General features: G+C 49.9%; 9 protein-coding genes across 9 annotated transcripts; 6 read left to right on the plus strand and 3 right to left on the minus strand.

Annotated features, from left to right (window-relative positions):
* Window positions 1–83: 83 nt before the first annotated feature.
* Window positions 84–629, plus strand: HETIRDRAFT_100629 (uncharacterized protein; the record flags this gene model as incomplete). The annotated part of the gene is made up of 2 exons (XM_009544296.1): window positions 84–344; window positions 420–629. 2 exons carry the CDS (start codon window positions 84–86, stop codon window positions 627–629), a joined length of 471 nt encoding a protein of 156 aa, XP_009542591.1.
* Window positions 630–1,260: 631 nt separating this feature from the next.
* HETIRDRAFT_379871 (uncharacterized protein) lies at window positions 1,261–3,469 on the plus strand. The gene is made up of 6 exons (XM_009544297.1): window positions 1,261–1,760; window positions 1,828–1,933; window positions 1,987–2,164; window positions 2,223–2,593; window positions 2,668–3,118; window positions 3,192–3,469. Exons 1-6 carry the CDS (start codon window positions 1,459–1,461, stop codon window positions 3,281–3,283), a joined length of 1,500 nt encoding a protein of 499 aa, XP_009542592.1. The 5' UTR covers window positions 1,261–1,458; the 3' UTR covers window positions 3,284–3,469.
* A 1,201-nt stretch (window positions 3,470–4,670) lies between these two features.
* On the minus strand, window positions 4,671–5,069 carry HETIRDRAFT_168022 (uncharacterized protein; the record flags this gene model as incomplete). The annotated part of the gene is made up of 2 exons (XM_009544298.1): window positions 4,671–4,696; window positions 4,748–5,069. 2 exons carry the CDS (start codon window positions 5,067–5,069, stop codon window positions 4,671–4,673), a joined length of 348 nt encoding a protein of 115 aa, XP_009542593.1.
* Window positions 5,070–6,113: 1,044 nt separating this feature from the next.
* Window positions 6,114–7,521, plus strand: HETIRDRAFT_407664 (uncharacterized protein). Its single transcript, XM_009544299.1, has 6 exons — window positions 6,114–6,167; window positions 6,251–6,394; window positions 6,444–6,473; window positions 6,527–6,601; window positions 6,653–6,781; window positions 7,160–7,521. Exons 2-6 carry the CDS (start codon window positions 6,275–6,277, stop codon window positions 7,442–7,444), a joined length of 639 nt encoding a protein of 212 aa, XP_009542594.1. The 5' UTR covers window positions 6,114–6,167; window positions 6,251–6,274; the 3' UTR covers window positions 7,445–7,521.
* Window positions 7,522–7,991: 470 nt separating this feature from the next.
* Window positions 7,992–10,965, plus strand: HETIRDRAFT_309762 (uncharacterized protein; the record flags this gene model as incomplete). Its single annotated transcript, XM_009544300.1, has 9 exons — window positions 7,992–8,117; window positions 8,172–8,296; window positions 8,373–8,636; window positions 8,695–8,881; window positions 8,967–9,130; window positions 9,210–9,335; window positions 9,407–9,798; window positions 10,065–10,522; window positions 10,576–10,965. The coding sequence occupies 9 exons, from the start codon at window positions 7,992–7,994 to the stop codon at window positions 10,963–10,965; spliced, it is 2,232 nt and encodes a 743-aa protein (XP_009542595.1).
* Window positions 10,966–11,060: 95 nt separating this feature from the next.
* On the minus strand, window positions 11,061–11,797 carry HETIRDRAFT_438432 (putative stress-induced hydrophobic peptide). Its single transcript, XM_009544301.1, has 7 exons — window positions 11,727–11,797; window positions 11,641–11,645; window positions 11,548–11,612; window positions 11,477–11,490; window positions 11,407–11,423; window positions 11,331–11,347; window positions 11,061–11,279 (listed from the first exon to the last, which is right to left on the minus strand). Exons 1-7 carry the CDS (start codon window positions 11,754–11,756, stop codon window positions 11,254–11,256), a joined length of 174 nt encoding a protein of 57 aa, XP_009542596.1. The 5' UTR covers window positions 11,757–11,797; the 3' UTR covers window positions 11,061–11,253.
* A 367-nt stretch (window positions 11,798–12,164) lies between these two features.
* Window positions 12,165–14,172, plus strand: qor3 (quinone oxidoreductase 3). Its single transcript, XM_009544302.1, has 7 exons — window positions 12,165–12,782; window positions 12,844–13,088; window positions 13,143–13,178; window positions 13,229–13,303; window positions 13,358–13,536; window positions 13,598–13,818; window positions 13,878–14,172. Exons 1-6 carry the CDS (start codon window positions 12,458–12,460, stop codon window positions 13,773–13,775), a joined length of 1,038 nt encoding a protein of 345 aa, XP_009542597.1. The 5' UTR covers window positions 12,165–12,457; the 3' UTR covers window positions 13,776–13,818; window positions 13,878–14,172.
* Window positions 14,173–14,938: 766 nt separating this feature from the next.
* HETIRDRAFT_60559 (Esterase/lipase/thioesterase) lies at window positions 14,939–15,924 on the plus strand. The gene is made up of 2 exons (XM_009543555.1): window positions 14,939–15,102; window positions 15,161–15,924. The coding sequence occupies exons 1-2, from the start codon at window positions 14,945–14,947 to the stop codon at window positions 15,885–15,887; spliced, it is 885 nt and encodes a 294-aa protein (XP_009541850.1). The 5' UTR covers window positions 14,939–14,944; the 3' UTR covers window positions 15,888–15,924.
* Window positions 15,925–15,950: 26 nt separating this feature from the next.
* Window positions 15,951–17,906, minus strand: HETIRDRAFT_43087 (uncharacterized protein; the record flags this gene model as incomplete). Its single annotated transcript, XM_009543470.1, has 7 exons — window positions 15,951–16,503; window positions 16,628–16,800; window positions 16,956–17,177; window positions 17,277–17,410; window positions 17,497–17,585; window positions 17,653–17,752; window positions 17,819–17,906. The coding sequence occupies 7 exons, from the start codon at window positions 17,904–17,906 to the stop codon at window positions 15,951–15,953; spliced, it is 1,359 nt and encodes a 452-aa protein (XP_009541765.1).
* Between the last annotated feature and the right edge of the window lie 41 nt (window positions 17,907–17,947).

The raw sequence follows: 17,947 nt of genomic DNA on the forward strand, positions 1-17,947 counted from the left end.
AAAGCAGCAGGGGTGGCTGGTGTTGGGCTTGGTGTGTCTCTGTTCGTAAACTGGAAGCCTATTCAATGTGAACGTAAGTCAGTATGAGTTTTATTCAAAGTGTCGAAAGTCTCAGCGAGAGTGTGCAAACAGCATCGGGTCAGAGCACGTCTTCTCCGAAAGTACCTTCGAAAGGCTCTCAACAATTTTCCGATCTACCACCCCTTCCGGACCATCCCCCGTCGTCAATTGATATTTACGGACTCTCTTTCGGTACGGTATGCGGTATTTGCGCTGGGGTTTTCGTCAAGAAGGGAGCAAAGGCCCTTGCGTTCGCGTTTGGAGGTGTCTTTGTCCTACTCCAGGTGGGTGTTGCGTTTCCAAGAAGCGGATTTTTAGGAGCTTGATCTGACCATGACCCGATGTCCGATGGTCAAAAGTACCTCGGCTCTCTGTCTGTCATCAAGGTCGATTGGGGACGCATGTCCACTAGGTTTGAGAACTTGCTTTATAGAGCGGAGGGGAGCGGAGGGAAGCGACCACCAACCGTTCTCTCGCTGTGGAGATGGCTAGTCGATTTTTTGACTGCGGACTTCCAGCAACGGGCCTCATTTCTGGCAGGTTTGGCCCTCGGGATTAGGCTGGGTTAAATGTGGGCAGTGTATGATCATGAGGCTATTGTTGAGTCTTGAAGAGAATCGAACCAAGGGGGTCCATATAATGTCCGGGTTAGGGTTCCATAAACAGAGTTACCAAAATTACCTTTTCCCTCTGATATTTCATTCTCCCTACACTCATCATGGGAAGACGTGCGCAGAACAAGCAAGGTGACCCCGAACCTATAGCTCCTCATGGAAACGTACGGCCTTTCCAGAAGAAGTCTGTAAAGCGCAAGTCAGGGCCTGAGGTGGATGAGAGCAAGCGACCGGCGAAAAAGGCCAAGGAAGAATCGGGTAAAAGGCCGTTAATAGGACAAGCCCCAGTGGCGAAGCCGAAGTCTCATGCGAATAAACCTAGAGCGAAGGTGAACGACGCTGATCTTTGGGAGGACGTGAGGGAGGGGGGGAGTAGTGAGGGTTGGGAGGATGTCGATGGGTTCAAAGCCGAAACTAAGTGCGTTTGGTATATCTTGGATCTCTATCTCTAAGGCTCATCACACCCCAGATCGCTATCCAGTGAGAACGACGATGGACTTGAGGGGCTTGATGAGGACGACCTTAATCTGGCGGAGTTAGTATGCCTTTTCATCTCGAGATGCCTCTGGGCTAACAGTGACATATCAGCGATAATTTCCTTGATGGCCAGACCCAAGAATTAGACTTAGGCTCCGATTCTTCAGATGATCAGGTTGTCCAGCAGAAGCTCAAGTCGAAAAAATCAAAACAAGCCAACAAGCCGACTAAAATAATACCTGATGGGTCTTCTTCAGACTCGTCCTCTGAAGAAGATGAGGACGAGGGCCCTGTGACTCTTTCAAATATGGAAGCTCGTTCACGAGCACTGGATGTCCGAGCCGCGAAAGAGGCCCAGCTTGATGCAGAGGAGTTGCAGCTTGCAGAGCAGATCGGCGCCGAAGATGATGACGAGTTAGACGAAAATGATGAAGATGGTGCAAGCGAAGCGGGGGGTGAAGAAAATGGCGCATTTGTTTTGCCCACAGCCGCGGAAAGGGAGGAGGAGAAAAGGTTAGGCGGGCCTGATGTTCATGTTGTACAGAGACGCATGCGAGAGTGCGTCAGGATATTGGGCAAATGGAAGAAACTTGGAGAGAAGACAGGACGGTAAGTGGTGCTGCTTTGAACTCGCTTGGAGGTTCATCGACACTGAAATCCTATGTGGGCATTGCAGATCTCGCTCTGAGTATATCGACCAACTTTTGTCGGATATTGGGAGCTACTACGGGTACAACGATTTCTTGGCAGAAAAATTGTTTCAGTTGTTCCCAGTCGCCGAGGTATGATCTTGTTCGATTGAATATTTTTGCATTTGATTAAGGTGGACTTATAGGCAATCGAGTTCTTTGAGGCAAACGAGGTGCCTCGTCCTGTGACCATCCGCACGAACACTCTTCGCACGAGACGAAGAGACCTAGCGCAGGCACTCGTCAACCGAGGAGTGAACCTCGAACCCATAGGCAAATGGACGAATGTTGGCTTGCAAGTTTTTGAGAGCAATGTGCCAATAGGTTGGCCTTCCTTCATCGTTGTCTTCACGATGATTTCAGACCGCCTCGATTTGTACAGGTGCAACACCAGAATATCTTGCGGGTCATTATATGCTTCAAGCGGCGTCCTCTTTTCTACCTGTGATCGCGCTTTCGCCTCAACCGCATGAGCGCGTGCTTGACATGGCCTCTGCGCCCGGAGGCAAAACTACCCACATCGCTGCTCTTCTGCAGAACACCGGCGTCGTATTCGCTAATGACGCCAACAAGGCGCGGACAAAGAGTCTGACTGCGAACGTGCACCGTCTGGGGGCTAAGAACGTCGTAGTGTGTTCGTATGATGGGAGAGAATTCCCAAAGGTAATGGGGGGATTTGATCGTGTCCTTCTCGATGCCCCTTGCAGCGGGACCGGCGTCATCAGCAAGGACTCCAGTGTCAAAGTCAACAAGGTATGCATGGAACCATTTATCTTATCGATCATAGCATTTCATCGCTTCTGACAAATGCTTGCACTCCTCGACAGTCCGAACGCGATTTCACACTTCTTTCCCACCTCCAAAAACAACTAATTCTTTGTGCAATCGACAGCATCAATCCTGTATCCAAAACAGGCGGTTATCTCGTCTACTCCACGTGTTCCGTGACTGTGGACGAGAACGAAGCCGTTGTCGAATACGCTCTCCGCAAACGCCCCAATGTTCATCTAGTTGACACTGGTCTCGAGTTTGGTCGCGAGGGATATACCCGATACCGGGGCAAACAATTCGACGAGAGCATCAAGCTGACAAGGCGGTTTTACCCGCACGTACACAACATGGATGGCTTTTTTGTTGCTAAGTTCAAGGTGGAGAGGAAAGTGAAGGGGAAGAAGGACGGCGAAGATGTGAAGAGTACGAGAGAAGTCAAGATGGATGTCGATGTGCAAGGCAAGGATGTTCACTTCGATGTTGAAGAGGACAGGCCTTATCTCGAAGGTGCGCCTTTGGTTGTTGAAAATTCCATTTTCTGTATCGCTCATAAACTATTACATCCCTGTTCGACACGCAGAGGCCAAGCGGAGACGTATGAAAGCCAAAGGCTTGCGTGTTCCTCCTCGGAACCGTCCAGTCGCTTCTGCTATTGTCCAAGCCACAGCGTGAGAACTTTGTCAATGCTGGAAATTTTTCCTTGTCATATCACAAAAGTATATTTCTGTTTCATTTCTGCATCTATGCGACTTGCATCCGAAATCCCTGGTGTGCAACTAGTAGGGTTGCGCGACTTTGCGGGCGTCAGCTTTGTACCTGTCATTGTGAAAGGGTCATCGACATCAGTAGGAGACTAGAACACTGAATCACAACGAGGCATTTGGAGGGCTATCGGTTATCATCGTGATCAACAGTTTTAAGGTCTCTCGAACTGACTATCCATCGCCAAAGGAATAAAGTAGGCACTCGACCTCGCCTAAGGTATTCCTTGGAGCTTGGAGTTTCAAGTTCAACAACATATTGCGATATCGTTAAAGCTTTGTATCAATACACTTACCCGGTTACCATCATAAGAAGGAAGGGAGAGAAAGGGGTCAAGAAATACATCAGATCATAGGAGCATTTTCTCTTTGAGTTTGAGTGGACACATATCATACTGTCGGTGACCAGCAGAGGAAATGAAGGGTTCCTCATATTAGGATGTTCAGCGTAGATGTTCAGCATCGCCGACCTTTCCTGGAGGGAATAATGTATGAGTCAGGCAGATCCTTTATTTCAAGATTCTTGGAAAGTGGGGGGAAGGCGGTGAAGTGACAGATGTTGGATCAGATGCGTGGACAAAAAAATAAAATTGGTGTATAAAGACATTATTGAAGATGCCCACATACGCTTTGTGTAACCAGCGGTGTTACGATGGCATGTACTCACGATAGGAACGACGAGTGCTTCTAGAACCGTGACTTCCAAACCAAACCTCCACGCTCGAACAGAGCAGGTCACTCGACACATCCACTGCGATTTTGAAGACCTTTTCCGTCTTCGTGATCTACACTGAAAGCGATGTAAGTAAGAAGAAATGCAAGAAGAACAATGGGAGGGAACGGCTAGTATATCGCAATCGGTGCAACTGGAGGACATTGGGGCAGTAAGGAAGCGGTTCCCAACAGCGCACGCTGAGCCGGTTACAGTGTGGAGCTACCGAGCTATTAATCACTGGTCGCTGGATGCTGTTGTACTTCGGATCAAAAGCGCTCTTATGAACGATGTCGCGAAGGATGCTGCCCTGGCTATTGCGTAAAGAATAACCGCTTTGTAGATGAGTATGGGTTCGGGGACGTACATCAAGACACAGGCATGGCACTCGACAGCAAGCGTGAAAGGTCAAAGTGGCTGGCATGTGACGTCAGTGATAGACTACCCAGGACTGCGGCGGTACACCGAGGCAAACACTTTGAAGACTCAGCACTGTCGTGAAAACCGGCTGCCGCTGACCACGATGAGTTCGAGAAAACCTGAGGAACCTGTGAATGGATGTACACCAAAGGCCCAAATATACGTATCAGTAGGGATCAGAAGAACTTGCAACTGTTTCAGGAGTAACGGTCAGAAAGATGTACAGTGTTAGTCATGACATACCTTTCAAACATCCAGAAAGCAATGCTTGCACAGAAAACTGTTGCAAAGTGCGCATAAGCTGGCGTTGATGCACTTGATATAATGGGCGTGTGCATCCACTCCGCTGATAGAAGAAAGCAACCAGCAAGAGAAACCCCAGGCAACCTGATACAGCGGACCAGCTTTGGAATTGGTAGGTTGCTCTCGTCAGATCAGAGTTCTGACAGTTAATAGAATTCCCATGCCAGATCAGTGCTAAGGAACGGAATGCTGGCTGATGGCAAGCAACTTCCGAGAGGTCAGATGTGCGTTGCCCGAACCCCCAACCAAGTGCCCTGGACATTAGGATCTACACACCAACAGATGGAGGCGACGAAACGGAGGTGGAAGTGCTAGACATTGGGAATGAGTATAGACCTTGAATTTAAGACGATAGACACACGCACGCGGTCTCCTAGCAATATGGTGTCGTCCTCAACAGCGAAGGTTTACCTCAGGTGACAGCCGCTGCAGCTAATATGACAGGTAATGATGCTACCTGGGCCTAAGCAGATAGAGAGAGTACATTCCGGGAGATACTGAACAGCCAAGTGACTGAGTGACTATAGGTGAACAATGATCCCAGGCCATAGTCGAGTCTGCAGGGGAAATATTTGGAAGGTGTGAGAACCATCCGAACTGAAGCTGAAAATGAAACGTCGGGATCAGTCTCCCGGTGTGACCCCACGTCAACACCCGCCTTCCAGAAGCGTTTCTGTTAGGAATTCTTATTGGTCCGCTGCAGCGGTCGAGCCCACTAGTAAATAACCCATGGCTAGGTCGAGGCTCAGGGTCTTTCCTCCAGTGGATTGCGACATGGAAAGCTGAGGAGACCATGGATTCTTATGTGAAGGCTTCTGGACATAGGGCTGACGTTGATGGAGCAGCGGGCTGTAGGACACCAATCCTAGTACTCGATGCCGCATGACACGATCGCGCAGGTTGCCGCTTTCGTCACATCATGATCACACTGAATGGTGATGAACTAGACATTCTCCCGTTTTTCCCAGGCCGAGCTCGTGACTCACTTCTGGGTCGCGTCTGGCGCGCACAGACCACCGTCTACTAAGTCCCTTCGACATAACACGCGTCTTTTACAATCACTATAAGGACGTGAAAGAAAAAATCTGGTTGAGCAGGTCGAGAACAAACGACTTGTATGTAAAGAGGCGGGTGATAAGTTGCAGAGAGGGTCTTGTTTGGGGATAATTGGGCGTGGAAATAGAGTTCTTTGTGTTTTGTTTGGTCCAGCCGAGCCGAGCCAAATAAGGATAAGAAGGCTGAAAATGGCGGGCACCGTCTTTCCCTATCTCTTCCTCTCTCTTCTCTCTCTACTCTACATCCCTCAACGGGCTACGGGTTGCCCCCCTCTCTCTTGTGTGTTCATTAATACCCTCTTCCCGTGCGTGTATAGCCTTGTTCTTTCTGCGCGTCCGGTTGCCATCCTCATCATTCTTCCTTGTCGTCTGACTTCTTTTTTTTCAGCCCAACTTTCACGCTCTTGTCGTAATGTCTGCCCCTGCTGAGACCGTTGCCCCTGTCGCCGCCCCTGTTGAGGAGGTCGCTCCTGTGGAAGTCCCCTCTGAGACCGCTCCTACTGTTGAGGCGCCTAAGGCCGAAGAGGTTGCCGTAAGTGTATCCAAATGCCTCCACCGCTCTAGAATTGACCTGTATTCAGGATGCTCCCAAGGCCGAGGCTGCTTCCGAGGTGACATGCATTTTCATTTAGTAGGATACCATTGACTGATCCTCTCATCACAGGAACCTGCTACCGCCCCCGCCGCTGAAACGTCTGAGGCTGCAGCTGAACCCGCGAAGGAGGATGAGACGAAGCCCGTGAGTGTCGTTGTTGCTTTCTTCAATTTTTTATTCTTATTTCCCTGTCAGGCTGAGGGTGAAGCCAAGAAGGAGGACCGTCCCAAGAGTCCTAGCCTTCTCGCCAAACTCCTTGCTCCTTTCAAAAATGAGAAGGCTAAGGGTGAGAAGAAGGTGAAGGCTCCTAAGAGCCCCAAGAAGGAGAAGAAGAAAGAGGAGTCTGAGGTGCGTCCCTTCTTTCATTGTTTTATATTCGCTGACTGAGCGCCTATGTAGTCTGCTGCCCCTGCCACTGAGGAGGCCGCTAAGACTGAGGAGACCCCCGCAGCTGATGCCCCCGCTGCTGAGGAGACCGCTGCTGAGCCAGTCAAAGAGACGTAAGCGGTTTCTAATCATTCGCGTACTATTTCTCATTATTGCATGATAGTGAGGTGCCAACCATTGAGGTTGCGGCTGCCGAGACTCCCGCCGCTGAGGGAGCTGTGGAGGCTGAGGCCCCTAAGGAGGAGGTTGTGAGTAAAATAACAATATACGTCTCCTGATTCTTTCTCATGATTCTATCAGAAGGAGGAGAAGAAGGAGAAGATCAACCCCGCCAAAGTCGGCCGTCGTCTTTCTGCTCGTGTCGGCGAATTTTTCAAGCCGAAACCCAAGGCTGAGCACCCCATCCCCGCCAAGGTCGATGAGAACCCTCCGAAGATCGATGAGCCCGAGCCGGTTGCACCCTTGGAGAACCCAGCTTCCGAAGCGCCTGCCGCTGAGGAAGTTGCTACGCCTGCTGCGGAGGCTGCATCCGCTCCCGCAGTCGAGGAGCCCAAACCTGAGGCACCCGCTGCTACCCCAGTCGTTGCTGCGGCAGCATGAACAGTACATGGCTGAGGACCTATGGATCGGTAAACGACTGTTAACGAGCTCTCATCTCATCCTGTTTTCTTTGGTTTTGTCACACGCCTCCTTACTTGTTTTTATGACTCGGCTCCTTTCATCCCCTCGATCTTTATGCCCTCTTCGCTTCACCTAGTTTACGTGTTGGATCTGGTCCCATGTTGGCTTACATTTTCACGATCTACTCACTACGCCTAGCCTGATCCGCATCTTTTTCTCTTCACTAATAGCGATCCTACGGTCTGTTACTCTGATACCCACTTTCTTTTCACTCACTGGATCGCGTGCGCATGTGTCTGAGCTTTTCGTCTGTAAATCATGTCTTTTTGTCATGGTGCGAGGGCATCAGCGAATGCGATTTTTCCTCTCTTGTATGTTGTCTGTGCAAGTGTCATGGTGTCTGTAAAAGAATCTGGATCCCCATATTTTCTATTCCCACGTGGTTCACCTTAATCATGCTTCAAAATGACTCCTCGACGCGCAACAAGCTGCTCACTACACTCGTGATCCTTTTTCTACTCCAAAAATGCCTCCAAAAGCTTCATTGGGCAAAGAAAAGCTTGTCGACGAAGACGATGAGGTTTTGCAAGCCGTCATCTTGGCTGACAGCTTTAATAAACGCTTCAAACCTATGACCGCTAGCAGACCTAGAGTCAGTGAGCCAGGACCATGCATCGTGGTCACGGTGGCCTAACGTAGGCGACAGTGTTTACTGCCCATATGCAACGCGCCGTTACTGGACTGGACATTAGAGAGCTTAGCTCTTGCAGGCGTCCAAGAAGCATTCGTGATTTGTCGGTCTTATGCCGACCAAGTAAAAGCTGCGATCAGGTGCATGTGTTTTATCCTCCCTTGTTCAGTTGACCGACTTATTAAACTCCTATGTATTGTCATCGCTTTGTCGTAGAGAGTCCAAATGGTCGCATCCCGCCTCAAGCTTGAAAATTGTACCGATCGTTACCGCGAAGGAAACTTTCTCTCCAGGAGACGCGATGCGCGATATCTACACACATGGAATCATCACTGGAGATTTCATCCTCGTTGCGGGTGACCTGGTGAGCAACGTGCGCATCGATGAGGTCGTGAGGGCACACAAGGAGAGGCGACGCACGAACAAGGACGCGATCATGACGATGGTGGTGAAGGAGAGTGGGGCAAGGCACCGGACGAGGTGCGTACAAGGCACAGACATGGAGCTCGACTGATGGTCTGTGTGATCTATTTTACAGATCGAGGGGTGATTCGGCGGTGTTTGTGTTGAACAAGGACACTTCGGAGTGCGTACACTACGAGCCAGTCAGCGGCTATCCCCCGAAGAGCATTACCCGCATACCTAGAGAAATCTTCGAATCGCATCGAAACATCGAGATTCGGAACGACTTCATAGATTGTTTCATCGATGTCTGTTCCGTAGATGTAAGTTCTTCGCGTTTTTGACTCTGTCTAGTGGCCTGTGGAGGTTCTAATATGGTGACTGGTCTATGACACGCTCGATTGTCAGGTTCCCTCGCTCTTTCAGGATAACTTTGATTATGCTGATGTCAGGAGAGACTTTGTTCACGGCGTTCTCACGTCGGATTTACTTATGAAGAATATCTATTGCTATGTGGTCAAGGAGGGTTATGCTGCCAGGGTTCAAGACACAAAGAGCTACGATGCCATCAGGTATGTCGATCAATGTTTTTCAATCACTCTCACCGTCCTAGTCGAATCACCGCAATGCTATTCTGACGGATGGAAATAGCAAGGACATCCTGTCGCGATGGGCCTTCCCATTGGTACCAGACGACAATCACCCCAGTGGACACGTATACGAACATCTTCGCGGGAACAAGTACATCCCAGGGGATAATTCGGTGATACTCTCACGGTACGTACGATGTATCATGTAACCTGTACGGCATGGCTGATCTGAAGCGTACCTGTGTCTCTCTTGGGTAGGACAAGCAAAGTGGGGAACAACACGCTCATCGGACCTTCCACACGAATATCTGCAGGCGCGCAGGTCCTCGCATCCACTCTCGGTGCACACTGTTCCATCGGTGTAAACAGCGTCGTGCGGAACTCCTATCTCTTCGAGGGCGTCGTTGTCGGCACAAACTGTCTCATCGAGAACAGCATCATCGGCGCAGGCGTTGAAATTGGGGATAGCAGCCGTGTCGCGCGGGGTGCGCTCATAGCTGATGGGGTAAAGCTTGGTGCGAATACTAAGCTATTACCGTTTGAGAGGGTCTCCAAACGGAAACAAAGTGAGATTGATGGTCATGCGGAGGGGGATGACGAAGGTGAGGGAGACAGTGACGAGGACTCCGAGTGGGAGGAGGCTGAAAAAGGTAGCGTGTACTTGCTTTTTAATGTATGAGATGGTTGCGAGCTGACTATGTTGCACAACTCCTTTAGACCAGGCGGTGCTATCTGCTAATCTTGGGAAAGGCTCCAATGGGTTCGTATGGCCCCGGAGAACTGCCAGTAAGGAGGATGAGGAGGCTGACGAAGACGAGAACAATATCGACAATTTTATCAACCAGCGGTTGATGCGCATAGGTAGATACTTCACACGTTCACATCCTCTCTAGACAGTGCTGAATCTATTTCACAGGCGACAACTATTCAGATCTTGAATTATCTGACCCAGGCTCCGTCACCTCCACTGATGAATCGGATTCAGACTCAGACGATTCCTTCAACGAACACGTATCCCCATCATCTTCAACCACCTCCCTCCCTACCTCCGCAGCGGCCGCCGCGGTCTCCGCTGGTGCACATGCGGCTGACACCGAATTCCAGAACGAAGTTCGTTTGTCACTTGAACGCGCATTTTCAGAAGGCCATTCGCTCGACAACGCGTCTGTGGAGTTGAAGACGTTGCGCATGGCGAGCAACGTACCATTGCGTCGCGTACGTGAGGCAGTCGTTGCAGGCATCGTTGATAATATTGAGCTCGTGGAGAATGCCGCGGAACAAAGAATGGCGATTAAGCGATGTGTGGATCGTTGGGGAGAACTGATCAACAGAATCGGTGGAGCCGACGGTGTTGAAACTGTCACTATCCTGCAGGTACGGTCTTTCTCCGCGATCAAATTGCATGTTCGTTAAGAACAATGGGTCAGGCTCATTGTGCCGCGTCAACGCGCATGCCACTGTTCGGGCAGATACTTGCTGCGCTGTACCAGAACGATATCATCGAAGAGGACGATGTACGCGGATGGCATGCGCAGCCCGACTCCAAAGGCGAGGGACTCAAGGCCGGTGAGGTGCTTGAGAATTTCAAAAGGTGCTGGTTGGTTGGAGCGCGGATGATTCACCAGTTCGATCAACAAGAGAGTAGCTCTGAAGGTGAAGATGAGAGCGACGGGTCGGGCAGTGGCGATGACGCGGGCAGTAGTGACAGTGAGGGCAGTGGCAACAATGAAGTCAGCGGCGAAGGCGAAGTGGAGGGCGATGATGGCGAAGATGGCGACGAGGGGGACGAAGAAAGCGAAGACGAAGACGAAGAATAATGGATGTAATAGTGATTATCGACGTATCAACGTATCAACGTCTATTGTATTTCTCAAGACTGACTTGTATTCTTTTGTATTCCGCTCATCATTTTCGATCTGACATCGAATTTCAAAAAGCAGCGAGCAAAGCCCGTGGAAATGGGTATTACAACTGCGGCAAAGTCTGAGGGCTGAGAACGCCGAAAACTAGTAAAGCACAAGAGTCATACATAGAGGTTCAAAGTCGTGAAAGCATAAAGAATAAGAATCCATCAACTGCAGTGTTCCTCTGATTGGAACGTCCCGCTAATATTTGAGAATGATGTATAGCGCTGGCATGTGGGCGTAAACAGAAGGTGTAGACGGGAAGAGAAATGCCGCACCGTGGATAATTCCAGGGCTATAGAAGGCAAAATGGGCCTATCAGACACTGATAACAAAACATGAGTAGATGCTTACATGTAACCTAGGATGGTCTAGAATGAAGGCGATCAGAGGATGCATGAAAACATGTGGGAACGAGACGTACAAGAAGGATGTTGATCAACTGTGGACCAACTGGTGTCAGAGCGGAGATGAAGAACTGTAGGGAAAAAGAACTCACGAGGTCAGCGCCGCATCCACGCTCCAAGAACACTCCTATTGGAGGGAGGAGTACGGCGAAGCTAAAAGAAAAAGGTCAAAGATGGTCTCATGATCATACTGGTTTTGGCACTGACATGATCTGGGGATGAATGCTTTTAGTGAAGATAAATGGAACGAGAGCGGTATAAACGGACCTTGCAGATGTCTGAACCGGTGAAAGCCATTGTGTGGTGGGTGAGGGATGGGTGTCAGTAAGGCGACAAACACGACAGCGGGGGGAGCATCCGGGAATATATACCGTGGACTGACGCTTTTTCGGTGACGTAATTGCACATGACGTCAGGGTGCCGCTAGTCGAGTGCAGTGCTTGTCGGTGCTTGTCACTGCATGTCATCGCTCTCGTCCGCTCCATTGACTCCCTCCGACCCTGTGTTCTCTACGCGGCGCAGCGTTTCTGGCTTGGTAGTCTGCTGTGGCTTGGCAATATTTCTTGGAGATCCACTGCCTGTCTGTTGAACTGTTCACGCTACATGTGGAAACTTTTGACTTTCGGACCACTCGATTTTCCTGTCACGAGTGAATTCAAAATGTCCGTTTGCGGATATCAGCTTTCGATACGGATGGAAGTCCACTCCCATATGCGCTGCTAACATGATCCTGCATCCTGTGTTGACATTCAACCCATTCCAAAGCTTCGCGCGCTCCTTCAAGGCACCGATGCATAAGATATTCTCAGGGAAACAAACTCTGCTGAATGGCTGAAGCTAAAGGATGAACCAAACTCCGTCGTACCATGTCTATGTCGGCATTAGCCAGAAGGGTGAGTAATACTCGATTTCTCACTGACAAAGACGAAAGACTCGCTGACGATGGCATATATAACTGCATGTGCCCATGGAGACGATGAAATAGCAGCCCACACATCATGTCTCGAGCTCAGCAGCAAACCGTCTTCCGCGTGAAGGAAAAGAACATTCTCTCCGGCATTGTCAAATGTCAAGAATCCATACCGATTCCACAGCCCCATGAGGTTCTCGTCCGCATCCATGCTGTATCACTAAACTTCAGGGACTATCTACCCTTCAGCAGCAAATATCCCCTTCCCGTGAAGCAGGACGTCGTACCGGGGAGCGATATGGCCGGAGAGGTCCTTTCCATCGGCTCAGCTGTCCTCGGATTCAAGCAAGGAGACAGGGTGACTGCCAACTTTGACCAGAATCACTGGTACGGCACTCTACCAGATGAACGTGGTGCGTCTCTTTTGAGGTGTCTTGAGTGTTTTTCACTCAGACTCCCTTGTACCCTTCATAGTCATCCTTGCTGGGTCGATCGATGGGGTCTTGCAAGAGTACCGCATTTTTCCTGAGATGGGTCTTCTACATATCCCAAAACACTTGTCGTATGAGGAAGCATCTTGCTGGCCGTGCGCAGGGGTGACGGCATGGAACGCATTGTTTGGCGGCGCTCCGCTCGTGCCAGGACAAACGGTTTTGTTTCAGGGGACAGGTGGTGTCTCTATTGCTGGCTTGATTTTGGCCCATGCCGCTGGAGCAAAGGTCAATCAATGTGGTTTTCACTGTCGCTCACTGCTGTTGCTGAGCATTGTTTAGACTATCGTCACATCTTCTTCTGAAGATAAGCTCGAGGTAATCGATGTCGTCTTTCTTTGAAGAGTCACCTGATTTGTATGACACAGATAGCCAAGAAGCTGGGCGCCACCCATGTTGTGAATTACAAAAGAGAACCTGATTGGGACCAGGTCGTTTTAAAGGTCCGCATGCGTTCTTGCACCATTTTCTTCAGTGATTCGTACGACTGGATGTAGATTACAGATGGTATTGGCGCGCATCTGATTCTGGACAATGTTGGCGCGCAGGAAATCGAGCGATGTTACAATTGCGTTGCTAGAGGCGGAACGATCGCATCCATTGGATTCCTCGGGAATAACCCGGAGAAGGTTCCAGATATCGCAATGCTGAACCTTCTCAAGTGTGTCACGCTCCGGTAAGAGATGCAGCTCACTGGCGCACTCACACACCTTATCTATGGTACGTTTCATATGCAGTGGCGTTTATGTAGGCTCCAAACAGCTGCACGAGGACCTGCTCCGCTTCGTCGGTGCGAATGAGCTTAGGCCACACATTGACAAAGTCTTTCCATTCGAGCAGACTCCAGAAGCTATCGATTATCTTTCACGAGGACAGCACACTGGCAAAATCGTCATCCGCGTTGTACCTCAGTGAAAGTCAAGTAACGGAGCGCAAGAACGTCAAATGTCACAGGTAGGTAAATATGTGTGTCAAGAATGATATATGAACGTGCATTTTGATCCGCCTGTAATACAGTATGAATCTGCCACATTTAATGATGCGTCTCGGTGCACCCGCAATGGCCATTATACGCACTTTTCGGTTCCATGTTCATGCACAAGAGCATCAGATTACTTAGCTTATATGTCATGCCTGATAGTCTCTCACGGCCCTTGGTCAAAAAGGTCTTGAACCGTGATGATTTACATATTGGGCGTCGCGGATATCATGTACCAGCGGTCCACATTTTTTTTCTCCATGCGATATGCACGCGAACTTCTTCGCAAGTCTCATGATCATGACATATGTTATAGAAGGCCTTTTGACGTGCAGATGACCAGGGCATGGTCAAAGAATCGATAAAACAAGTGATTTCGGTGGGATTTTCGGCTACTGGGTGGTAAGGATGATTCTGTAGCGCCTGGTTGTCCTGACTGATGTTTCCTGGACATCGGACAGGGACAAAATTGGGTGGGGAGCTGGCAAAATATAAGTAAATTTCCGATACAATTCCGTCGCTTCTGGAGTGGCAAAAGCCGGGCCGCTGAGATGACCGGAGTCGGTGCATGAATGTTGGGAACATCGCCAAATTCATGTTTTCTTTGGCGGTGTCTGGGGCACCTTCCGACAGGTATTCCAGGCCAGAAAACAATTACGACCTCCCAAAAGTTCCCAGTGTGTACAGGAACCATAGAAGTCAATCTGTAAACCCGAATTTCTGTTATCGCCTCTTATATCCACCTCGTCTTTATATAGAATTCTATCGTACCTCGGGACCATCATCCGTCGAGACAAGACCTGCCACGTCTCTGAGAGGGAGCAGCTGATTTGGCCCGCGATATCACAAGGATCCTATCCACAATTCCACTTCACACCATTCAAACGCGAGTTCCAGCCCTTCGCATTTGGTGCGCATATCTCCCAGAATCAACGAGAACGCAGCTTATATATTTGCAAAAGTCATCGATCACCGGCAGGAAAGTGTCGCAGTATGTGATATATTCTCTCCGGATTCTTCACATTCATAAATGGCTGACATATCTAGCTGTATCGACAAGTGTAACGTCAAAAGGCCCCTCGAATTTTGAATCAAGTGACTATCGATGGAACTGTTTTTGGACTTGCTTTACGTACCGCAGACTGGGAAATCAGACTCGCGCGACAGGCCCCATGAATTCGACCTTTATGTTCCACATGTTTCCCTTGACAAGGAACATAAACCAGCACTCATCTGCTTCATCCACGGAGGCGCCTGGCGATCGTAAGTCCGTTAAGGAGTCACAGCATCCTTGCTCAGTGCTGACATGGTTTCCCCACAGCGAGGATAAAGCGGACCATAGTACTCTGGCGCAGAGCCTAGCCACGTTCACCGGTTGCCCTGTAGCGGTGCCTAATTATCGACTCACGCCGCGCGAACCCACGGCTGACAGTGCCCTGCTGCATCCTGCGCATGCGGAGGATATACTGCGGTTTCTCACATTTGCGCATGAATGGGATGGATCTCCAATATCCGCAGGTCCTCTCTATGACCCTGAACTGATATTTCTCATGGGACACAGCTGCGGCGCACACATGTTGGCGTCAATCATACTTGATTCAGCGCCCGTCACACCGTCGCTGGCACCGCGGCCTGCACTTTTGCGCGCGGTGCAGGGTGTCATCCTTTCCGAAGGCATATACGACATCGATCTTCTCCTTGCATCGTTCCCGGACTACCGCACATGGTTCATTGCCAGTGCGTTCGGTGAACACCACTCATACGCAGCATACGCAACAACAAAATTTCCCGTTCGAAAGGACGGCGGGCACATCCGCTGGTTGGTCGTACATTCGAAGGGCGATACCCTCGTCGACCAGCGTCAGAGCGAAGTCATGTATGAGCATTTACAACGTATCCACGAGAAACAGGACGGTGGCTCGTCCAACCGGAGGGTGTTCAAGGATTGGGAAGCGCTCAACGAGGAGCATAATGATATTTTGCGAGGGGATATATTTGTCCGTGTCGTTGGGGACTTCGTTAGCGGAAAACAAGGCAGCTCTGTTTAACAATACATCTATTGTAATTCATGAAAAACCAACGGATTATTTTATGGGGTCGTAAGGATGCCGTTATTCCAAAAGACGGAATACCTCATCTAGGCAGTGCGCTGCCCAGTCACAGTCCTCAAATGTATTATACAGAGCCATGGGAGCAAGTCGTATGACGTCCGGTTGCCTCTCGTCCCCGATGACGCCAAAGCTCTTGAGCCCGTCATATACACTCTGCATGACACGTGCCTCAATAGGCAGAAATTTGAGAGAAAGCTGGGAGCCGCGGCCATTTGGGTCCTGCGGAGTGATGATGGTGAATGCATGTCTTGGCAGCTCTGCGGTCACAGACAGTGTGTCCTGGGGATGGTAGCTCGCAGCTACCTCGTGGGGAGGTACATAATACGGAGATCGAACGAGCAGCGCTTCGAGATGCGCAGTCAATTTGAGGGACCGGGCACGCAGGGTATCCATCATGCCAGCCTCTTTGAACAGTTGGAGGGATCCTAAAAGTGAGGCGGTGCAGAGAACGGATGGATTGGATTGCTGGTATCCTTGCGCACCCCGGATCGGAGAGAAAGCTGGTGGCATTTGGAAACGGGTGGATGGATCGTGACCCCACCAGCCTGCGTACCTACAGGAGAAAACGTGGAAAGGATGAAACATGTTAGTCGGTGTGAACAATGGAGGTTGGCAGAGCGGGAGAAGCAAGCAGTATGTGTGCTTAATGAAGAATAGATGCAACGGAACGTTCTTACTTTGGTAGCTCTCGATCATCCCACTTCTCATGTACATAAAGTCCTGCTATACCCCCAGGACCAGAGTTGAGGTACTTGTAAGTGCACCAAACTGCCCAATCGACGTCCCAGTCATGAAGAGACAAGGGTATATTCCCTATTGCATGGGCAAGATCCCAACCGCAAATACTTCCCTAACGAGACAACACGATTAGTCAATGTAAAGCAGTGAGGACATGACGAATGACTACGCTCTCGGTATGAAAAGCGGCATTCGCACAGACTATCATTGGCTACAAGCACGCTTCTTCCAGTAACTAGCGGGGCCCCGGCAGGAAGGAAGACTTACTTGGGCTTTCGCTGCTTTCGTTATGGACTGCATGGGGAACCACTGGCCCGTGTAATATTGGACCCCGCTGAAGATTACCAGGGCAATGGATGGTCCCTGCTTTGCGATAACGTCCAGGATATCTTCCTCTCTGAGAGTAAATTCTCCCTCACGAGGGAATAGTTCGATGATAGCATCTTTAGGGTCTAACCCGTGCAACGTCACTTGTGACGCGAAGGCGTACTAAGCAGCGCCAAAGACGAGACCGGGAACGAGATCGAAGACGAGACCAGGGGTGAGTATTCAAGCAGATTACTTAGGCTAGGTTGGGTGGGGACGTACTTGATCCGATGGGAAAGCCCTCCCTTCACATAGAATTTTGAACCGCTTGGAGGTCGGTTTATAGAATGTATTCATCATGAGATGCAGATTGGCCGTTAACGTGCCCATGCAGGCAACTTCCGATTCCTTTGCACCTGTAAGGCACCGATGCTGATCGTCAATTTACGTCTCTGGTAGCTGAGTTGACATAGACAGGAAAATGGCCTAGCCGTGTAATCACCTACAAGTTCTGCTAAGAGAGGATTGACATGATCGGTGATATTCATCCAGTCCCTGCCATCTGGATGTGCAAAGTGACCCTCCACAGCTCTGAATCGAGAATATCAATCAGCGTCATCCTTGAGTGGGGCGATGCTATGAGATCATCTTGGCTTACTTCGAGGCCCATACGCGTAATTCCTGTTGAACGAGGGATTCTGATCGCGTCGAGAGGAGACCCAGAGAGTTTCCGCAAAGATATGCGCACGGTTCTTTTCCTACAAGGTGCCATGATTATACGATATGAAAAACGCTGTGAGCTGCGCAGATGATCGAACCTCGACCTTCCTGGACGAGGCGGGTAGCTCCAATGTCGGCGTTGGTTGGAAAGACGAAATGTTCGCGAAATGAAACGTTGGAGGAAAGGGTCATGATTTAATATCGTACGCCAACAGAAGTTGCGTTCGAATTGT

The sequence above is a fragment of the Heterobasidion irregulare genome, assembly GCF_000320585.1.
Source record: "Heterobasidion irregulare TC 32-1 unplaced genomic scaffold scaffold_02, whole genome shotgun sequence".
NCBI lineage: Eukaryota > Fungi > Basidiomycota > Agaricomycetes > Russulales > Bondarzewiaceae > Heterobasidion > Heterobasidion irregulare.

Coding starts and splice junctions, on each gene's coding strand:
- HETIRDRAFT_60559 (XM_009543555.1), top strand. CDS start 14,945: ATGGAACTGTTTTTGGACTTGCTTTACGTACCGCAGACTGGGAAATCA. Junction 15,103..15,160: donor CACGGAGGCGCCTGGCGATC/GTAAGTCCGTTA, acceptor GTTTCCCCACAG/CGAGGATAAAGCGGACCATA.
- qor3 (XM_009544302.1), top strand. CDS start 12,458: ATGTCTCGAGCTCAGCAGCAAACCGTCTTCCGCGTGAAGGAAAAGAAC. Junction 13,089..13,142: donor CCCATGCCGCTGGAGCAAAG/GTCAATCAATGT, acceptor AGCATTGTTTAG/ACTATCGTCACATCTTCTTC. Junction 13,179..13,228: donor CTTCTGAAGATAAGCTCGAG/GTAATCGATGTC, acceptor TGTATGACACAG/ATAGCCAAGAAGCTGGGCGC.
- HETIRDRAFT_438432 (XM_009544301.1), bottom strand. CDS start 11,756: ATGGCTTTCACCGGTTCAGACATCTGCAAG.
- HETIRDRAFT_379871 (XM_009544297.1), top strand. CDS start 1,459: ATGGAAGCTCGTTCACGAGCACTGGATGTCCGAGCCGCGAAAGAGGCC. Junction 1,761..1,827: donor CTTGGAGAGAAGACAGGACG/GTAAGTGGTGCT, acceptor TGGGCATTGCAG/ATCTCGCTCTGAGTATATCG. Junction 2,594..2,667: donor CCAGTGTCAAAGTCAACAAG/GTATGCATGGAA, acceptor ACTCCTCGACAG/TCCGAACGCGATTTCACACT.
- HETIRDRAFT_407664 (XM_009544299.1), top strand. CDS start 6,275: ATGTCTGCCCCTGCTGAGACCGTTGCCCCTGTCGCCGCCCCTGTTGAG. Junction 6,474..6,526: donor AGGCCGAGGCTGCTTCCGAG/GTGACATGCATT, acceptor CTCTCATCACAG/GAACCTGCTACCGCCCCCGC. Junction 6,782..7,159: donor CTCCTAAGAGCCCCAAGAAG/GAGAAGAAGAAA, acceptor GAGGAGAAGAAG/GAGAAGATCAACCCCGCCAA.